The sequence below is a fragment of the Capricornis sumatraensis genome, chromosome 2, assembly GCF_032405125.1.
Source record: "Capricornis sumatraensis isolate serow.1 chromosome 2, serow.2, whole genome shotgun sequence".
Classification (NCBI taxonomy): domain Eukaryota; kingdom Metazoa; phylum Chordata; class Mammalia; order Artiodactyla; family Bovidae; genus Capricornis; species Capricornis sumatraensis.
Window position 1 is genome coordinate 178,887,951 of NC_091070.1, and position 22,803 is coordinate 178,910,753.

The 22,803-nt window shown below is 34.6% G+C and overlaps 1 protein-coding gene across 5 annotated transcripts in view; it reads right to left on the reverse strand.

The window, feature by feature from the left end:
- Positions 1-22,803, reverse strand: part of MIER1 (MIER1 transcriptional regulator) — a 65,118-nt gene that overhangs the window by 26,436 nt on the left and 15,879 nt on the right. For 4 of the 5 annotated variants that reach the window (XM_068963902.1, XM_068963901.1, XM_068963903.1 and 1 more), the window contains 5 exons: positions 18,401-18,546; positions 8,879-9,034; positions 8,245-8,377; positions 6,528-6,592; positions 2,929-3,001 (listed from right to left, as the gene is read on the reverse strand). In XM_068963902.1, coding sequence (XP_068820003.1) covers positions 2,929-3,001; positions 6,528-6,592; positions 8,245-8,377; positions 8,879-9,034; positions 18,401-18,546 — 573 coding nt within the window. The remainder of the gene's footprint in view (positions 1-2,928; positions 3,002-6,527; positions 6,593-8,244; positions 8,378-8,878; positions 9,035-18,400; positions 18,547-22,803) is intronic. The other variant, XM_068963905.1, reaches the window with a different exon arrangement.

Sequence of the window (22,803 nt, forward strand, 5' to 3'; positions counted from 1 at the left end):
ACTTACATCATGCAAGCATGAAAATTTGGAAATACCTTATTTCTTTGCCTTTTTTCCCTAAGTAGCCCATCTAATTCTCAACTAATCTAGTAAAGGGTTCTCAGTTTTAGCATTACTGACACCTTTGGCCGGAGAACTCTTAATCTGGGGAAAGGGGTCCTGTGCATTTTAAGATGTTTACCAAGCATCTGAACTATTTAGAATTATCTCAAAGATACAGCATTTACTCAGTTTTTAGTACACGGGAGAAACAATCATGGTTTTCATATGCCCAGCAAACTTTTTTGCGAATCAAACCCTTTTCATATAGTCTGAGCAGGGTTGACACTGCACCCTGGAGCCCAAAGAAGAGATAAATGAGCCAGAGTATTCACTCAACTCTTGGGTCACACTAATTACTTCTGGTTGGGTAAGATTCAAGCTGAGTCAATAGAAGCTCTCTCTAGGACTTTTGCTGGAGCAAAGTGGGATGGGGAAGTTCTCATTTTTCCTGGTTCCTGACTAGGATCGTGAAAAGTGTCAGTCATGAGCTCCCAGGAGCCATCCTACCTTGTCTGACAATAAAGGAAAGAGGCAAAGGAGAGATATCTAATATTATAAAAAGCCCTAAATCCAGTTTTATTTGAAGACAGATTAGCCAGAACTTCCTAGTAAAGCAATCAAGTAAATTCTTTTTTGCTAAAGCTAACTGAACTCAGTTTAAACTTTGTCACCTGCAAGCAAAAGAGCATAAATGGATACTTTCTGAAAATCTGAATAATAAAACCTAAACATAAGGATAAGATTGATGATTTACTGGACATTAATGTTATTTATCGAGCATTTTCTATGTGCCAAACACTGCGCCCCTAAGTGCCACACATGACAACATCACATGTAACTCCTGAGAAAAAGCTCTATAAATACTTGCTATTTTAAATATTTGCTATTTTTTAGATGAGGAGAAAAAGCAGGTAAGTAATCTGTCCAAGGCCAAATGCCTAGATAGCCTCAAGTTCACTGACTCCATATAAGTTCTGTTAACACTATTCTGCAACCATCGAGTAACTCAAATGTTTACAAAGTGTCTATGTTTTAGATCACTTGAGGTATACTAAGGATACAAAGCTGAATAAACAAATGATTATAATATACTCTGTTAACTATAAACGATCACTTACATAAATTTAAGAGAAAAGCTTTATCAATATCTCTTCAGGATACTCAGTAATAGGGTTTAAAGCAATGAAAAATTCTAATCAATCTGCCAAAGAACTTCTTACTGTGTGGATACCAAGATATCATAAAGTCTTGTGATTCATATCAAAATCACCCAAACTAAATGCTCACCCTTTTGAATGTGCTCACCAAATCGATGAAAAATACTCTATAAAACTTTTTCTATAAGGAAAAAAGGCTCTAATCAGCACTATCCCTTTAACAATTTTATTTCATAGTGTGGTTTACTGAATAGTTTAACAAGGGTTTGGTTCATGTGCACAGGTTAACCTAAATGCAGATGAATTCTTAATCATCATGACAAAGGTATGAATTTCTATTATAGAACTATAAAACCGAGGAAAGGACCTGAACCACAGTGACTCCTCTAAAGCAGTAACTGTGTTAAATCTCATCTGATTCTCTTACAATTTAACATGCTTAAATTCTCAGAGTAAGAAAGCGTCCTGAAAAAAAAAGAAAGCAATTGCTTTCAAAAATTAGCTAAAATGGAAAAACATTAAACCAAAACTAGAAATTGTGATCACTATTCACTGTGATATCTAATAAGGCAAAAATGGTAAAAGACAAACATATTAAGAAATAATTAAAACTGCCTTTAACTGTAATGTTAACTTGTCACATACAAAAAAATAGAAAACCCAGTGGATCATTCATTTTTGTACACAATTACAATGATTTACAAAAACTGCACAGAATTTCAGTATACAATAAGGTCATTCCATATTAATACCTTTAATGTTCCGATATATTTCAGAAATTAACTTGAAAGCTATTACTGTGTTAAAACATTTCCATTGTCACTAGAATTTACTAGAGCCTGTGATACTCCCATAATGACTTCTGATCTGGGGCTCTGCCCTAAAAGCAGATGCTTCGAATATAAAGTAAGTTTTCAGAGAGAATGTTAAAAAGAAAACAAACAAGATGACTTTTATAACTCCCAGAGGCTCTGCATATGTAAGCTGAAATGTGGAAAAGAAAACTGAAATAAAAGAAATGAAGAAAGATTTCTAACACTGAGTGATGTCACACTGCTCATGAACTCATTAAACACACTCTCTCTCTCTCTCTCTCTCTCTCTCTCTCTCTCTGGAACTTTCACAAAGTGGATAATTTGAAATAGACTTAAAAAAAAATCCTCAAGTATTCTGTTTTCAGAAGTTCAAGTATTTAATCTTTATGACTTACCTTAGCACTATTAGACAAAAAAATGAACAAAAAATCATGCAAAATTTAAGTACACAAGTTTGTTTTTCCAAATTAAATAACACAAACAGCAAAACACTCAATATTAATAATATTAAAAATTTCAGGAGCAAATAAGCTTTTTATATCAGTTGTTTACACTTAAGTTTTTTTTTAAATCTATCAATGGCTTCCACTGGAACAAAATAAGCTACAAAATAACCTTTTAAAGTATAAATTATAAAGGTTATAAAAAGGTATATTCAGAGTATTTAAAATATAAAAAAAGATTAAAAGAATGTCTTAAGTCATCTAATAACACAATACCAAACAGGCATTCACTTTTCTTTCTTGGCTGAAGAAACAGAAAATATTCCTTACAGATACGGTGTAGGGGTCTTCTTTCATAAATCATGGGGTAACAAATGAACTGTCATGTTCTTATCCCATTATAAAAACAGTTCATCAATTCCTGCTTTTTAAAAGCATGAATTCAGCTATGTAAATATATGAATGACCCACCTTTTTCATTTTCTTTGTATCTACAAATGCCAACTGGAATCTCTGCTTGAAACATGGAGCCCACCATAATCTCCTATTTTAAAAAATATAAAATGTTAATAAGATGGAGTAACAGATTTTATGTCCACTTTCTAGATTTACCATCTTCCTGGGTTAACTGTTCCTGGTTTCTGTCATAAAATAGTTACAACCAATTAACTACCTCAGAGGAGTATTGTGAGGATGAATGAGTTAATAATAGATAAGAGCTTGGACATGATTGGATGAAAGTATTAGTAATAATGATGGGGTGAAATGCAATATAGACAATGGATATGAACTTTACTTTAAAATATGGAGAAAAAGAAATAAAAATGAATTCTTGTAATTCAACTGATAAGATAACTCTAAAAAGCAGAAAGTCAAATTAAGGTATTTTCAGAGTACCCACTCTAAGCTATGGTCTCTGAATCAGCTTCCCTGGGAAACTGAGAAATGCAAATACTCAGGTCTTACCCCAGACCTACTGAACCAGAAACTATGAGGATGGGACTCAGCAATTAAGTATTTTAACAAGCTATCCATATAATTCTGACACACAATGAAGTCTGAGAACCAGAGCTTTAAGGTAAAGGAAATAACAGAAACAGTTTGAATAAAGCCCAGTAGAGGCCAAATAAATAAAACTTCAAACCAGATGGATAGGTAATCAGTGCCTAACTTTCATTAAAACAATGTAAGATGAAATCATAACTTCTCCCAAACATAATTAAATCTTATTTTAGGAAATCTGGTAATCAATCTATATAGTCAAAACACAAGTTAGGGGAAACTCGCTGTTCAGAATGACAATTAGAGGTCACCACTGATGAGAATTTATTAATGTATGACATAGGGACCAAGATTAATTACATGGGCCCTCTTCTGTCTGTGGCTAAATGTTAACACAGTTACTGTATTTTCAGAATAAAGACTTACGTAGGAAAGGTATGAAATCATGGTCTAGTAAGTTTAAATAACTCCTGGGATTTGAAGAGTTCCTCTCTCCTATTACTGTTTCCCACTGATGCTAGAGCTTCATTTTATCTAGTGTAACTTCAAAGACATGTCTATGTAATAAATTTATTGCACCTGTACAGGAAAACCAGTTAGTTTTTCTAAAAATACCACACACACATTTTCTCTACTCATACATAGGAATTTTCCTTGTATCTTTCACTATAAAAAAGATTACCCTATTGTCACTTCTTGTGCCCCTTTTAAGTTAACTCATCTCCACCTATCAGAGAATAAATAGTCAAGTTATCAACCCTGGCTGGGGTGCTTCTATAAATATTCAATGTCTGGATCCATCCTAGACCAAATAAACTCGAATCTCTAGATGACGGCCATGATAATCAGCATTAAAATTTCTTTAAGTGATTTTAACATGAAGCCAGAGTTGGTAATTTCTAGCTTAGTATAAAGAAAAGACACCTCTCCTTTTTCCTACTGCATTCAGAAACTTTTCACCTTAAATTTGTTCTGTAGGGAAATGAAGGAAAACAGCATTTAGGAGCATTATGTACCAAGTATCTATGCAAATTTTTTATTTAATCCTCAACAACTTCAACAAGGCTGAATTTGCTGTCCCTATACTGTATGTAAGGAGATGAAACTCAAGAAAATGAGTTTCCTTAGGATCACACTATTAGTAAATTCTGGGCTATAACTTGAACTCAGGTTTGATTTCAAAGCTGTTTCCTCTACCCCAGGTTTCAATAAAAATTTAATTTTGTCTTACAAGCCTTAGAAGATTAATCTCTGAATCCTGACAGCTTTTTACAAATCGCACTAAAATAAGACAATCTGGATTTACTTTATTATATAAATCTGGATTTGCTTTATTACATAATTTTCCTGAGGACGGGACTAATACTTCTAGTAATGAGGGCTTTATCTCCCCCATGTTCTCCCTCCTTTGAGTTTGTACTGCTTCATTTAAAAAAAGAAAAAATTCAAGGCTCAATCAAATACTCTATGGGGACACTCCAGATACAAAATCAATTTATACTGGAGAAAAAACAAACTTGGATAAAAAAAAAACAGTTTAAGATGATTACCAAAGTTTCCAGCTTCTCTAATTTTAATTTCTGCATGATTTAATAATCAGAAATGACTGAAAAACACGCTTAAACAAGTTACACAAATAGTAACTTCTGTGATCATTTTTTTCCTGTCTTCAGTCCCATCATTTATTCATTAATCATTCAAGTTATTAATAATTAATACATGCACTGTGATAATCTTTCCTTACCACTTTAACCCACACTGATGTCTCTCTTTTCTAAACCTCTCTGTGGTGGTTTAATCGCTAAGTTGTGTCCAACTCTTGCGACCCCCATGGATTGTAGTCTGCCAGGCTCCTCTGTTCAGGAGATTCTTCAGGCAAAAATACTGGAGTGGGTTGTCATTTCCTTCTCCAGGGGATTTTCCCTAACCCAGGAATCAAACCCAGGTCTCCTGCATTGCAGAGAGATTCTTTATTGATTGAGCTACAAGGGAAGCCAACATCTCTTTAGAAACCCATAAATATATCAATTCTGGCTGAAGCCCATAATCCTCGGGTAGCACAGTCCAAGGTCATTTTAATACTCATTCTTCCCAGCTGCAACTACAAATATACAGATTTTTCCTTATTTTAATCCACAAAGGGGGTTATCTCTTAAGTGTGCCCCTGGCATCCAGACCAGACAACTTCAAAGAAACTAACAAACAAAACACAGGGAAGGATCAGAAGTATTGACTAATTAAGTAAACAATCATGACTTAAAAAGGCCAGAAAGGCCACTCGATTTTTTATTTTGGGCTATTCTGCTTCCCCATAAACGACTGTTTATGCACTAAATTCAGAATCAGACCTAGGGAAAAGAACACCAAGGGAAAAAAAACCAAAACCCGCAACAGAGATTCTAAGAGATAAATCAGGTATCTATCTCAACAAGTATGACATCACCTCTTATAGATGACTTGTCCTAATCAATTCTACATAATAATGTGACACTTCTTCCTAATAAGTCAACTGTTCGGCAGCAGCTTAAAAATTCTTCAGTTTAACCATGAGATTAATTATACACTTGTATAATTAAAGACCATGTCATTATCTTTAAACTCATTTTAGAAATTAATTATGGATAGTTATACCAAAGTCCAAATCTATCTCTTCACACAATATACTTTGAGCTGCGAGTATCAACATTAAAGTGGGATAGAAAAATCTGTAATCTAACTCATCAAACAAAATTTACTTAACAAATACCATAGCCTCCACAATTGTTTTCTCAAGTAAATATATATATACAAAAAGAAAACATCACATGTGATACTTTTTACAGTGTGGCTAACAAAAGTCTAGTTCCTGACTAGTTTAGAAATTTGGATTTGTAATTTTGCTTTGAGTACCAACTTGTTCAACAAAGTATGATTTTTTTATATCGTTATTTATAAGAAAATTTATGTTATTTCTCACCTGGATGTATTAAGGGAAAATCTGAGCATATATCAAACTTTTGGTAAAAGAAGATACTTGGCTCTTTAAATATTAATTTATCTAAGTTTTGGGAAAATATGGCTCTAACTACCTTTTTCCAGTCTTCTGATGGTATATAATCTTCATCTTCTTCAGATTCTTCTTCTATTTCACTATCTAGAATAAGTAAGACAATAGTACTATAAAATGATTGCTTAGCCTGTCCATTCTTACATCTACCATCAAATACTTAAATATGCCAAAAAGTATTTGCAGAGGTAGGTCAAGATATTTTTAGTCAAATATTACCCTGTCAGTTAAAACAAAAACAAAACTCATACACCTTCCAGGACAATCTTCTTAAATAACTATATTTTCATGAAATAATACTCTACAAAAAACTTTAGGGAAAAAATTGATTCAGAGTCAAGACAATCTGTTTCTAAACCTAATTCTGCTTCCAACAGCCTGGTGACAGAAAAACTATATGATCTCAGTTTCTTCCCTTATTAAATGAGAGTTGGGACAAAATAATAGTTTCTGAACAGTGCTCCTTAAAACACTTGAGAATGCTATAACATCACTTTGGGGGAACACAGGAAGAGAGAGCATGTGTATCTCCCCAACTTCTGTTTTATTCAGAGCAGGCAAATTGCTATTTGTTTACATTGTGAACTAAGAATGCCTTTACATAAAGGAGCGGGAAATCTGAAAACCACTTGATTGTCAGCATCTTCTCAACTCTACAATGGCACACAAAATTCAAAATGGTAACATCACACACAGAAATTAATTCTTTCTATGGAAAAGCTAAGATGGGCACTGTATGTATAGTTTCCATGCATACTGAAATAACATCTGAACTATGATATATTATTTCAAGACGCAGTCACTTAGTATCCCACTTTAAGCAAATTTTGGCAATGGACCTGCTCCTGGTTTAACTAGGGGAAAAATACATTTTCTCCAAATAATTAAATGTAATTAATTTCTCTGTGCAGTGGTAACACTTTTCAGTTGGACTGTTATCTCTAAATGAAAAATTCACAATAAAATTATCACCAGCAGCCCTACACTGACCTCTAAACAAAAATGTGTAACAGAAGTCATTCACACAAAGCAGTAACCATGTTTAATCAATTTTTACTTTATCACACTTCAGGAGAGGTTATTATATTGTATCCAAGTATTTTTCTTTTTTAAATATAGAAATTTAAACTACATATTTAAACTAACAACACTAATGGTTAACTTTTTCTTACCTTATTTCTAAGGTAAGGATTCTTGCTTAGAATGAAAACATTATGGAGTAGTGATACATGCAAATATTCAAGATACATACGTTAAATGTTGTATCGACTACTGGTCAATGACTTTGAGGAGGTAGAAACATCAGCAGAGTTCTTTCTCTGTACAATATATTCCTACCTCAAGGGCCAACAATTTCTTTAGACTTGGGAACCACTGGTTAGAGAAAGCAATGCTTATGAATATTATCTAGACTGAGAGGCAAAGAAAGCAGAAAATGGAAAACTGAGGAAAAGACTAGGAAAAATTAAAAAGATGACCATGAAACAACAAATTTAAAGAACAGTCAAGAGTGGAAAAAAAGGAACACATTCAAAATCAGGTATCATAGTGACACATAATAATTACAGTAGCATATTCATGGACAACATGGCACCAGTACAACTAAACTAATAATCTAGAACAAAATCCCATTACTGATGAGCGAGATTTCCAAATCAATGAATTCAGAGTATTGAAAAAAAACACTAAAATATTAAATAGCAAAAATCATATAAAAAATAGTAACTAATAATACTTACTTGTATCAAAATATTTACATCGACGTGGACGGATTATTTCCTGGGCATCTTGAGAAGCAACAGATTGAGATGGATCATCATTGGAAGACTGAGTTTCATCCTCTTGACCTGAGGAATCTTTTATATTCTCTTCCTGTGGAATAATACATTAAATCTCTTTAAGATAAAAAGTGCTGCAGATGAAAGGTCATAGTATTCCAGATAAAACTAGAAGACTATATGAATATACCATGGTTACACAAGATGCTAACAGTAGAGGAAGTCGACTAGAGTACAAAGAGATGCACTGAATTATCTTTGAATCTCTTATGCAAACCTAAAGTTATTTCAAAACAAAATAAAAATGAGTACAATTAACCATTATTACGTAAAAAAACAGCATTTTAAAAGTTGGTACAAATTTATTTAGAACAGGCATTAAAAAAACAGGAATGACAGAGTAAACTATTGCCTCTCTGGAGTAGATTACAGGGAACTTCCAATCTGCATTACATATGTCTATATCTTAAGTTTTATATTTAAATATATTGCCTTTAAAGTTAGAGTGAAAAGAAATGACAAAAACAAGCAATCAAAATCAATGTATCAATAAAATTTTAACTTCAGGAAGATAAAAATATATGTATAACCTTACTTTATTTTCCCCACTACATCCACTGTTATCATCATTATCAGCATCTTCATCATCTTCTTCCTCTTCCTCTTCCTCCTCCTCATCTTCTTCAGGTAGCCGAATAGTACTATCATAACCATAAAGGCTGAGAAGTTCATGAATCGGCATGTCGCCTTCCTAAATAGACCGAACAAAAGTTAAATTTTTAACAGATGACATTTCATATTCCTATCATTCACAAATCTTAATTCAGCAGAATATTCTTAGAACTGTTTTCAAGAATTCACAAATCATAAAAGGTAAAACAATATAATTCTGAAACCAGAAAAACCCTAATCTTTATTATTCTTTTCTGCTTCAATTCAGTGACTGTACACCAACAATCAGTTCACATTTACTATGAGTACCATACATAATTTGGGAGTGGGGAAATAGAAACCAAGAAAGGGGAATGAAATTTAGAGCCCAGCCCAAACACATTAAAAACAGCAATAACATACATGAATGATACTGGATTACATCAGCCATATATTCTTTCCTAGGGTTATGTAAAATCATTTCATGTAATCTTTACTGTACATCTTACAAAACTGTTGTGTTATCTCCACTTCATAGATAAGGAAACTGAGGCCAGCAGATTAAGCAATTTCTCCAAAAACCACACAAGTTACAAGTAGTGAAAACAGATTTTGAGTCTAATTACAAAACCCCATACTCAGTGTATCAGGCTGTTTCAGCCAGGGACCTGAACCTCCCCCAACCACAAAAAGCACACTTTCCTGAGGGTGAAATGAAGAAATATCCACATGTTATGAAATGAAATGAGATTTCTGCAGAAGGTACTCATTCTAATCAGTAATAAAGTGTTACAGAGTATCAGGGAAACATGACAAAATTATAAAAAGAAAATTTAACCCAAATAGTCTGAGCCTATAACATACACATACACACTCTGAAGAAAAACTTAACCGAGTCAGTTTAGAACCTAGAAAAAGGATAATCGTGAAATAAGACTTTGTATTTCTCCAGTAGTATCACAGTCTTATTCATGGACAGAAACAAGTCTAGCCTGTGTGTGAAATACCTTCTTATAGTGAGGATCAATACATCAGATTGGAGGATATAACCTGATGATACTAAATAATTAGATCATACAGTTAACTCCCATCACTCAGAATTTGTGTGTAAAAAGCAAATAACGATAATTTGGAAAAAATTTCCTTATAAGAGAAATAGGAAGAAAATGCTGTTTAACACTTCTATTAATATTTCATACTGTACATGGATACTGTAGTTATAAATCAGTTTGTGAATCTGTTTCTGAAAGAAATCAATGACAAGCTGGTATACTTAATTGACTTAATTATTGTGACCTTCAAAGTACAATAAGAGATAATGCTTGAAGTGTTCAAGGATCTAGTCCCTCCAGATACCTGGTCCAGTATAAGCATTTGGTACAAAGAAACAGAAATTTAGGAATTAGGAGTCAGGATTTAAGAAAAAAGAACTTCAAAATCAAGAAAGAAATAAGAATATGATGTAGAAAAGATGGGTTAAATAAACAATCATAACATATAGCTGCCATCACGTCTTCTATATGCCAGGCATTTGTGATAAACACTTTGATTCACTACCTTATTCTCGTTTCTTAACAAAGTGAAAATATTATACTATCTTATTTGATCTTTAAAAGTACCGGATGAGAGTGGTACCTTTATATGTAAATAAGAAAACCAAGCAGAGAGAAACATGATGTACTGACAGAGACTTTATTGTAGTACCCAGAACTCTTAATCTCAGCTCATATTTTCCATAAACTTATTCTGCATCGCAAATTAGAAGCAGGATTAGCAACTGAAGTCACTTCTATGAGCAAGATGCCACTGAGGTCACTATTATGAATAAGGGCCAAACCAAGAAAAACACTTTAGTGTAGGCTTGCAACCAACATTACCATGGACCTTGAGAATTTACCAACAGCTTGTTTCATAATATTTCGTCTTTAAGATTACCTTAATATGCTGTTACCTCTAATTTTTACAACTGCGTTTAACTGATACTTTGAGAGATCACCAAAAGAGGTATGATTACCAATAAAATAAAACATGAGTTTAAGCAAACTCAGGGAGATAGTGAAGGACAGGGAAGTCTGGCCTGCTGCAGTTCAAGGGGTTGCAAAGAGTTGGACCCGACTTAGTAGCTCAACAACAACAGGCTCTCTACCTTTGATCTGTCTTATTCAGGGGCAACAGATTCACCTTGAGGGCTTATTTAAACTTACAACTGAACTCTACCTCAAAGATTAGCAGGGCTGAGGTGAGGCGTGAGTTTCTGCATTTTTTAAAGTACCAGGTGACATTGATGTTGTTGGTATGAGACCATCTGGAGAACCACTCTCATCATTTCTAGGATAAGGTAACTGCAAACCAGGCTTTTCAGTGGAACATAATAAATTGTGATCATTATCCTTAATAAAGCTTGTCACTAACAGCTGACATCTAGCTCAGTTATATGTCAAAAAGATAAGTAATCTACCAACTGCATGGAAAGAATTTTTCTTTCTTTTTTTTTAACCATCATTTGGAAAGTGGAGTATCTGACTTCCATGGTTAAGTCCAAGATTATTCTCTCTTGGCTACACATATGACAAGTGTGACTTGTTTTATAAAAATTCATTTCTCAAAGAAAAATTTGGCAACACCCCCAATACTGACTAAGCAGAGAACAGAGTAGAGTCAGAAGTGATTGATCAGTGTATTTGAAAGAGAAGTGCCTGAATTAGAGAAACAGTAACAGAATTGGCAGAGAAAAGTCAAGACAAGTCAAACAACTGAACGACTACAGAAACAAAAAATGAATAAGCAGGTTATCCTGATTTGCAGTAACTAAAAAAAATAAAGGGCTGGCTAGTTTTCTTTTACCTATTTTCTCTAGTTTTACTTAGTTTCTAAAGGCATCTGTCATAGTCTACTTTTGATGCATTTGAGAGTAGCTGCTGAACACTGACTGACGCTATAGAAGGGCTTTGGGAAAATTATGCACACAACGTATTATTCAAGATGAACCTAGGCAGGGAGAAATTTAGTTTGCTAAGTTGGAATCCACTGCTATCATTTATGTGAGTATAATCAGAATCTGAACTAAATTAGTGACTGTGGTAAAGAACAAACAAGGGATCCCACAGAAGAAATCAATAGATTTAACCATGGATTAAGAGTGATCAAGAGGTCCTTGTGACACTGAATCTCTAGTTCCAGATATTCCTTAGACCTAGATATATATTCATATGACATCTAAAAAATATTAAAAGCAATAATCATCTAAAAAAGTTTTGACAAACTTCTAAAAAGTTTACTTTCGGTCAAAGCTGGTTTTATCACTTGTCAACAAAATACCCCTGCCTAGTCCATCAAGTGGAGAAGGCAATGGCACCCTACTCCAGTACTCTTGCCTGGAAAATCCTATGGACGGAGGAGCCTGGTAGGCTGCAGTCCATAGGGTTGCTGAGAGTTGGACATGACTGAGCGACTTCACTTTGACTTTTCACTTCCATGCATTGGAAAAGGAAATGGCAACCCACTCCAGTGTTCTTGCCTGGAGAATCCCAGGGACGGGGGAGCCTGGTGGACTGCCGTCTATGGGGTTGCACAGAGTCGGACATGACTGAAGCGACTTAGCAGCAGCAGTCCATCAAGAAAATTCTTGCTTAATACTGAAAACTAAAGAATATGTAGTGGTATTATGCTTTTCTTAGTAATCAACTTTTAAATTCTGTTGCCCAATATCAAGTTATTACGAGTAAGCAGCAAGTTAGAAACAACAAATTAGTAAGCAACAGCCATGATCCACATAGTATTAAAAAGTATCTTACTTGATCTAAGGTATAATGGGAAGTCCTAACAGCAAACACAAATACAATAAAACCCCAAATCAATTTTGCTGAGGAATCTCCAGTTTCAAATTCAAGTATCATTTCTTGTTGTCTGTCAACCAGTCCTTTCTTTCTACATTGATTTTTCCAGAAACATTCTTTCCTCCATTCTAAGCATGTATTTTGACTGACAGTTTACCTCCTGGACTCAGAGCATCTAACTCAATTGGAATCACTGCATTCTCTGACCATTCATTTGAAAACGGCACATGACCCAAGCTTGAACCTAATTTGTTTCCCAATTTTTACCAATAGCAGCTAAAGAATATAGGCTGTATCCCAAGCAATAAATCTTAGAGCCTGAAAACTTGCAACATATGACAAAAATTGGACTGAAAAAGGACACCAGCATGTAAAAAAGTGTCCTGGTGGCACAGGAATCCCTGAAGTCTAGACCTCGCCCCACCCTTAATGAAATTACATGAGCTTTACAACTAAATCGTCATTTTGCCTAAGCCTGCTCAAAGTAATGCTACCCTGTAAAGCAAAAGTTGTTATTCCCCTCTGGAAAAAAAAAAAAGAGAGGATTAAATTGGCTGACAGTACACTATACTAGGACCCATCAGTTACCTGTTCCACAGACTTTCTCATTAGCTTATACTGCCAAAGTCTATGTTCTACCACAGATTAAAGGGCTTTCCTCAAATTAATGGAAACATCACAATAAACTGTTCCCATTCATACAAGTGTTAAGAAATGGGAGGAGCAGGGTGAAAAAAATTATGAATCAAGTACAGGGGTTCTCCACAGTTTTGGCTGCAGTTTGTTACAGATTTCTTTGAGAATTTTATGAATAACTATTAAGATTTGAGTGATTATCATGTATCAGACATTTGCTAAATGCTTTACATATATCATCTGTGTAAGAACACTGAAGCTTAATCATGTTAAATAACCGGTCCAAAGTCACACACTGATTAAACAGTGCAGCTGAGTTCTTAAAAGAGGCAGTCTGACTTACTACTTTACAGAGCCCTTATATACATATGCATACTCCTTTCCTCGAAACATGACCCTAGGTTAAGTGTACATCATTCTTAGGGACAGTGAAATAAGACGTGCTGGGTTGACAGACTATAAAAATAAGGAAACCGGACAAAGTACAAAATGAATAAAAATACAGGCATGTGGACTATACTTGCATATTGTGCTTTTAAAAAGTAAGTTGTCTAAGTATTACAACAAAAAGAGGGACAGTCATGTCTGTGAAAGCTGAAGGGAGACTAGCTGGAGGTGAAAACAGCATAGACTTTTTCAAAGACAAACATGGTATCTGAAATTAAATTTGACATTTATCTTCAAGTAACAGGGTACAGTTACCAAGCACCACCAGCAGTATTGTAAGGATGGAGTGGTATCTGTCTCCTCGCTGCAGAGAAAGTGGCTCCCTCTCCCTCACATCAGGGGATTAGTCATTTACTGCATGTGGTAGCAGATGATGGCCGTTCAAGGGCCATCTGGTGGAGGCTGCTGCTGCTAAGTTGCTTCAGTCGTGTCTGACTCTGGGCGACCCCCATAGACGGCAGCCCACCAGGCTCCCCCGTCCCTGGGATTCTCCAGGCAAGAACACTGGAGTGGGTTGCCATTTCCTTCTCCAATGCTTGAAAGTGAAAAGTCAAAGTGAAGTCGCTCAGTCGTGTCTGACTTCGCGACCCCATGGACTGCAGCCTACCAGGCTCCTCTGTCCATGGGATTTTCCAGGCAAGAGTACTGGAGTGGGTTGCTGTTGCCTTCTCTGATTTGGTGGATAGACATCTCTTTTTATACTTGTTGTGACTTACCAGGAAATGAAGTTGGGAAGAAGGAAAGGGATTGATTTTCAGGCAAGAAGGCCTAAGAGACAGGAGTGACAGTTCCTAAGGTAACCAACCTCTTAGACTGGGCTTTGACTATAAAACTAGGAAGAGATGATGAAGACAGTGAATTCTTCTCTTTAGTACTCATGTTGGAGCTTTTTTCTTACCTGTATAATTCATGTGTTGTGAATAATTAAAAAAAAAACAACTCACATTTTAATCTTTATTCTCTAGTTCTAGAGATTCACCAAGTAAAATGTGCTTAGCAATTTAAAGTATTAACATTGTTATAACATGATTTCGCAAAAATACAAATAAAGATAACAGCTGATCCTGATCTCCTTTCTCTGAAACAGACTGCTACTGTTCAAAGTGAGATGGTGGGTTTTAAGTGTACATTTGAAAAACAGAGTTAAATCTGCATATCACCATTTTTACAAACTAAAGTTTACTATGGGAATGATTCTGACACCTCTTCTAATATTATCAATAAATTCTAACCTGTACAACTAATTCTCTTAAAACATTTAAATGATAAACTTAACTAAAATGTCTTTTATACTGGTAAGATTCACATATACAAATGCTAACAATACATATCAAAGCTAGTTTTCACTTAAATTTTAGAATTCACATTAATGAACTTAAAGCTACAGGCTATGCAGTCACTGATACTCCTGAATGAAACAACTGTAAAAATTTTACATTACATCAAAGGTCCTTTTCATGCAACCGAAGTACCAGGTATAAACTACCCTACCAATTCCTGACGTAACTATAATGTTTTACTTCTATAAAAGCAAATCAGTCATCAATAACAAAAACTTGCTCCTTTTGTTTTAAACAAGTACAAAACTAGTTTGGTTTGGACCTAAAGAGTTTACAACTATAAGAAATCCAATATACTTGCCCTCTAGCTTAGCTGCAAGCTACAGATGAAAGCACTGGTGATTATATGCTACTTACACCTAAGCCTTAATTACTCCAGGAAAGGTTAGAAGTAGTTTCAGAGAAGGTTAAAGACTGTCTGGTTGAAAAGAATGATAAAGATTGGTTCCCTTGTCTTTCTCTCCCTTTGTATATATTCTACAAATAATTCTATTTTAATTATTTTTTCCAAAAAAAGGAGCATCTGAAAGCAGATTTTGGGATTGTAACAGACCAAGGAAGGAAATTGAATAAAGGGAAAAATAGGAAAAGACCACAGCATGATAAAAATTTTAGCAAAGTCCTGCAGTAATTTTGTACTAGTTAAATATAGCAGGCCATTTTCTGAAATAAAATAAAAATTATTCCACCTCATAACCTATTTTGACCATACTTGATTACCTCGAGTAATTACTTACTCAAATTACTTGAATAATATAGAATGTGAAAAAATGGAAAATATAAGATTTTCTTCCTTTACCTTTTATCCCATGGGTGGGTTATTTAGAAAGAAAATATATCCAAAGTGGTAAATTTCTTTGAAACAAGAGGCAAATATTTGGAAATAATTGCCTTTCGACTTCATGAATACATGAAGCAACCATTTTAAATCAACTGTTTCCTTTGATGTTTGCCTAGGTTCTGAATCATCCAAGCAAATTATACTAGTCTTTTGAATGCTTTCTAGCCTCTCCTAAAGAATGGTTCTGAGTCCAGATTCCTCATGTGCTTTTTAACTCATCCTTGAAAAGCTTTTTAACAGCTCTGCACATTACCACTAAGATCAATGCTGTTGTCTGGCTTAAAATAACAAAATATTGAATTGCTTAGGTTTATGGATTAAGCCAGTTTTAATTACTACATGATCCAAAATGGAACTGACAAAATTTGACTTAGTCAGACTATTTTTTTCAGCTCTTTAAAGTTCCGAACTAAAATTCTGAAGCATAGATTAATCTTTATTACTATAAGGGTATAAGAATTCATTTTTCCGTGACATTATATACTCCAAATGCTTAAAGACTGGCGTATGTCTTACTTCTTTTTGTTCTGAAGTGCAGCAGACTGTACATGTAACACCTTTTAATGATAACATACCAAACTGATTTATCCATTCATTCAAAAATGAATTTAGTGACCACTCTTGCTATGTGCTATGAAATATACTGGTAAACAGACTATCCCTCCTCTCATGGAACTAAGGAGAATATAGACAAAAACTTAACAAACATACAATTACAAATTGTGTTACACAGAAAGCAAGCAATGGATGGGGTACAGCAGCTAAAAATAGCTGACTGAGGCCAGGAAAAGCCATTTTGAGGAGGGAACATTAAGCCCAGACTTGACAGATACCACAGAGTGGAAATGAGGTAAAAAGCCTTGAAATAGGAAAAAGCCAGCACATCTAAGAACAAAAGCAGCTAACATAGCTATAGACACCATGACAGGGGCAGTGTAATACATGAACAAAGGACCATATGTAGGTGGCCTTGCTGGCCAGGGCAAGGAGTCTGAATTTTCTTCTGGTATAACAGGAAGCCAACGAAGAGTTTTACATAGGAGGCTGACATAAACTGATTTATATTTTGAAAAGTTCATCATGGTTACTGTGGCAATACATTGGAGAAAAGTGGTAAAAGAGGACATGAAGAAACCAGTTAGGAAGCTACTGTATATTCTAAGCTAAAAATGATGGTGACCTGGGCTTGAGGGTAGCAGTAGAGGTGGAACAAGAGTCAGATATTTCTGGATAGAAATGATAGGCTTATTTAGGAACAGATATTGAGAATGAAGGAAGATGACTCCCTGGCTTCTGACTTACTCAACAAGGTATATAGAGTGTTGGCATTTTTTACTGAGATGGAAAAAACAGGGAAGAACAGGCAAATGAAGAGAGTATCAATCAACAGTTCTGTTTTAGACCTTTAAAATTTAAAGATGTCTACTGAGATATCCTAGCAGAAATGTCAAGCAGGTCGGTAGTGGAGACAGCAAACAGGATAATGCTACAAAAATAACTAAGAAATACTAAGCATACAAACACAACAAGATTAGATCAATCACCTACTAATGAGCATTTTTAAACATGGTGTGCATTAATGATGATGCAGATCTGAGCCCACCACCCCATCCCAATTTTGATTTAGTATGCCTGGGGGAAAGGCACAGGAATGCATATTTCTGAGGAAGTTCATAGTTGATTCTGATGGGGCTGACTCTCACACTACACTGAGGAGTACTGACGGATGAAAACAAAGCCCAGAACTGAGAACTGGGAAATCCCAAAATTAAACCTTGAGGAAAGGAAGACAAGTCTGCAAAAGCCACTGCAGGAACAAGAAGATAGGGAAAGCTACAGTGCAGGAAGAGAATGGTAAACCGTGCTGAGTATCTCTTGAGAGTAGAGAAAAAAGTGACCAATGGTTTTAACAATGAAATCACTGGTTATCTTTACAGGATAGGCAGAGACAATTTAGGGCACATTACAGAGTAGGCAAGACATGAGGAAAAGGATGACAACTCTTAAGAAAGAGTGGCATGCTTCTGAAGGGGAGTAAATAAAAGGTGCAGTAACTGGGGGAGGACAGAAGATATGTATGATGAAATTCAGTACCCATTTTAAAAGTATTTTTGATCCAGTACCTGTGGTGTCTTATCGAAGTAACTACTGAATACTAATTCATATAATAAAGTTTCTTTTAAAAAATGCCTTCCATTTCAAACATTAAATATCCCACCTATGGCCACATAGAATTTCTCAGTATTGATTTTATATATAAAATACCGCTTTCCCCAAAATAACATAGAGAACTAAAATTTAAAGTGTTTCCTCTCTCCATAAAAAAGTTATAACCGCTTCATCCTCTAGCTCTTATTGTTATTTACCCTTGCAAGATCCTCTATTTCAGAACTGAAGTTTGTTTCTCCTTCCATCATTTCTTCCTCTTCTAATGTGCGTTCATCATCAAAATCATGAACCAGCATGTCAGCTGATGGATCAAATTCATGGTCATCTGATGTTGCTGAACCTCCTGGTAAAGAATATTTTGAACAGTTTGGTAAACCAAATTATGTGTACCTTATTAATATTAATGTATATGTTATTTGAAACTGGATATAAGTCAAGTAAAAGTACGAGGGAAAAGCTATGCACGGCAAATTTTATTTCTTGTTTTCTAAAATTCCTGCCTTTACTTATCACCCCCCACAAAACATCTTTAAGGATTTTTTTTACCCTGTTTTACTTCTATATATTTATAGTTTAACTATAAAATGAGGGTAGGGTGTCTGAAGAGTACTGTAATCTTCCAAAGCTTCAGTTGTAAATAGTGGCTGTATCAAATAAAAATGATCTTTTGTGTGAAGAAAAAAAAAATCACAATTCTTAATTACTTGACTAATACTTAACAGACCCATTAAGTATGAATATAGAGTTTGAAATATACCATAATTTGAATATATAGCCTAGGGAAAAGTACAGCTGAACTCAAATATTATTCTACTAGCACATCCACAAAAATATACTCTAATATGAAAATAGCTGTCTTTAACTTAGTTGAAGTAACCCAAAGACAGAGTATAAACAGCAAAGTTTATTAAAATTGCATATAAAAGTGTTATGAAAGGTATTAAAAATAATCCAGTAGGTAACTGTTGTATAACTAATCTATTTTTAGCCTTGTGGCTGGAGAATATTGCTGAACTCAATAGGGTCAGAACTTTTAACAGTAGATTGCAAATACTGGGCATATATTGAATATAATCTATAAACTATCCCCACTATGCCAAACCTGGACAAAAGATTGTTTGCAAAAGACTGTTAACTAATAAATGAGTTATTTAAACAAATGAAAAAATCAATTAGCAATTTACTTTTATCAGTTTAAAGTGTTAAATGTTGTATCAATAGATATACCTACTCTCCTACTTCATCTTTGAAGAAAACCAGTGAAACAAAGAAATACAGATGCTGATTTCTTGGAAAATCAGACAATTAAGAAAAAGGGGGCACCCAAGACTCCAAGGTTGTTGTTACCTCCCAATATTTTTAGCATTAAGAACCATTGTTTGAGTGTTTACTATGTGTCAAATACTATGCTCAAACACTTCACGTACATTATCTCACTTAATCTTCCAACAAACCTAAGAAGTAAAAATAAAAACTTGAAGTTCAAGAGTTTAAGCAGCATATTTAAACTCACAGAGCCAGCAGGTGCCAAGAATGGAACTTTAATTCTGGATCTGCTGATTCCAATGCCTGTGCTTTTACTGCTCTTTAAGGCTCCTGTCTAGTCAAGAGTTTCAGAAGCAGTAGATAATTCTGCCTCAAAGAATACTTGACGAGAACCTATGAGTTACTAAAAGATGAGTAAACGGCAAGCTAGGTCAGAGGGCAGAGCACTCAGAAGTCACTGTGCTCTTGGAGGAACAGAACAAAATATTGCTATCAAATATAAAATAATGAAATATATAACTGCTAAATCAGCTAGTCTATCTTGTACAGTACAAATTAGTTACCAAAGTCTTAGAGCAACTTATAAAGCTAAAACAACATTTAGAAAAGTATTATCTTAATTTCTTCTAGAAATGAAGAATAATGTGGTACACTTTTAGAAAAGAATCTTAGAACTGGGTGAAGGACTAGACACAGGGTTCCCTAAGAGCAGTTTGAGAATTACTAATTTAGTTATAGCTTTTTTGTCCCAATCATTATCCTTCTTTCTCAAGTTTTCAATAGAAAACAGTCCCAAACTTTTCATTTCACACAGCAATCTTCTAGGATGCTTAGTCAGTAATTATGTATTCCTACAGATGTTGCTATACTTTTCTCCCTTGCTGGCAGAAAAATCCTAAAAAACCTCACGCTACCATTTTGCATATTATTATCCTAATCATAATATAATTCCTACTGAATGCAAATATTGTTAAAAATAATTATGCTTAATTTCTAACTACTTACAATCTTTTACCAACTTAAAAATCAAGCTCACATGAGAAAACAGTACCAAATCACTAGTATTATACATACACACACACACACTTAAGTTCCCCATTTTTGTTCATTATTTGCAAAGCCAATTATATTTAAAGCCTTGTTACTTTAACCCTCCCATTATATAAAATTACAAAGTGTGAGTGAACGTTTTCTCTCAACACTCTTTAATTCCTTTCCCCACACATACACTGCACCATTCTCTAGAAACTTTCAATTTCAGGTTTTTTTCTTGCCTTAATCTTGACTTCTTTGTTTCAGTTGACTTCTTTTTACCTTGTTCTTCAAGACCAACTAACCATCCTATTCCTTTCTGTTAATTACTAAGGCCCATCGTTAGGTTATCTCCTAGGGAAAAGAATCCCAAAAGTAAATTATTAGGGCTAAGGAGTCTGGTGCTTTGTGTAAATATTTTTCTTCAGAATTAATGCAAATATCCCTGCTTTATCACAGAATTCCATCCTACTGCAAAATTACTAGAAATGTACCTTACCTCTTTGCAATGACTCAGAAAATAAATTCAGTTTGTAATATATCATGTGGACTTGTTTAATCATTCTATTACCTTCCTACCCTAAAACCCAACCTCTAATGGCTACTGGATGTAATTAGTTTACACTGGTGGAATCAACAGACAAACTACTTAGCCTGGGTCACATGACTATTATTATTAGCATCAATTCCCTCATAGCTCAGTTGGTAAACAATCTACCTGCAGTGCAGGAGACCTCGGTTCGATTCCTGGGTTGGGAAGATCCCCTGGAGAAGGGAAAGGCTACCCACTCCAGTATTCTGGCCTGGAGAATTCCATTGACTGAAAAGTCCGTGGGGTCGGAAAGAGTCGGACACGACTGAGTGATCTTCACTTCAATTCCAAAGTGAAGATGTTACAAAGGACAAAGGACACAGCATTTCACCAATGGACCAAATTTTTTTACATTAAGTTTCTATTTCAAATTTCTCCACCAATTTTTTAAATTGCCTACAATTAGCACTACTTGTAAGAACAGCAAACGTTTCTGTGGACAGGAGACTGATGCACCAAATGCTGTCTACCTCAAAAGATGTTCCTTACTCTGGAAACAAAAAAATTCATCCTATTTGTATTAATACAAGCATTCAGCAAGTAATAAAAACTATCAAAGACATTTGTTTTCTTCCAGCTCCACTGTTCTACCAGTTCACCCTAAGCTGTTTTAAATGCAACGGAAACTGAGAAAGCCACTATCACTTTTAGAGTAATTATTTTTACATACCTATGTACTACCTAACAAAAGTCTTGAAAGTTCACAGAAAAATGTTTAAAATTTGATCTATTTGCAAAGTCACAACACTACAAAAACTAAACTTATCTTTTCAATGAAAATGATTTCTGTATTTGAAAGAAAAAAAGAAATAAAGGCACAATAATACCATGTCCTACAAAGGATATGGTAATTTGATTTATCTGAGGTCATATTATTTCCAACTTCTTCCAACCTATTTCCATCTAGAACGTATTTATAAACAAGAAAAAAAAAACAAACCTTGAGTTTCAGAAATGTCACAAAGCCTAATAATGTACTTCACTTCCAAGAATATCAGAAAGACATTTTCAGCTAAAATAAATAGGACAAAATCAACTGTCAATTTGTAGTACAAGGAATTGGTGATGGGCAGGGAAGCCTGGCATGCTGCAGTCCATAGAGTTGCAAAGAGTCAGATGCAACTGACTGACTGAACTGAACTGAATCATTTAGAAGGGATCTAGAGTTATTTCAATTCAACTCCTACCTGACACAGAGAACAATGATTTGTGTTCAAGAAAAGGACCCTGAACAATTAAAAAAGCCTTATATTATTTTCAGTATTTTCCAAAACTTCCTAAAATTTTAAACACAAAAAAGTGACTGCTTCAATGATCTGAAAAGGTCAGTAATATAGCATTATTAAATACGCAATGTGAGATGTTTTCAAATAAAACAATACCATGCCTCAGGAGAGTTCCCTTTCTCTCTCTTCCTAAGCTACTTTAGGCTCTTCCTTCACCTGCCCACCCCACTGCAGAAGTCAGTCTCCTCTCTCAGTAAAATCCCTGAACATTGAGACAGTAAGATCAACACATACCAAACTCTTTCTTGACTGCTGTTTAGCTTCTACCAATTGCTGACACACAGTAATGCTGGACCCAGTGGTATCAGAACCTTCGACTGAGCATAAGAAACCTAAATCCAGATTTTAAATAAAATATTCTAATTTTTTAAGCTCACTACACTAGCTGAACAAAAAACATTAGTGGCCCAGATTTGGCCCAAAG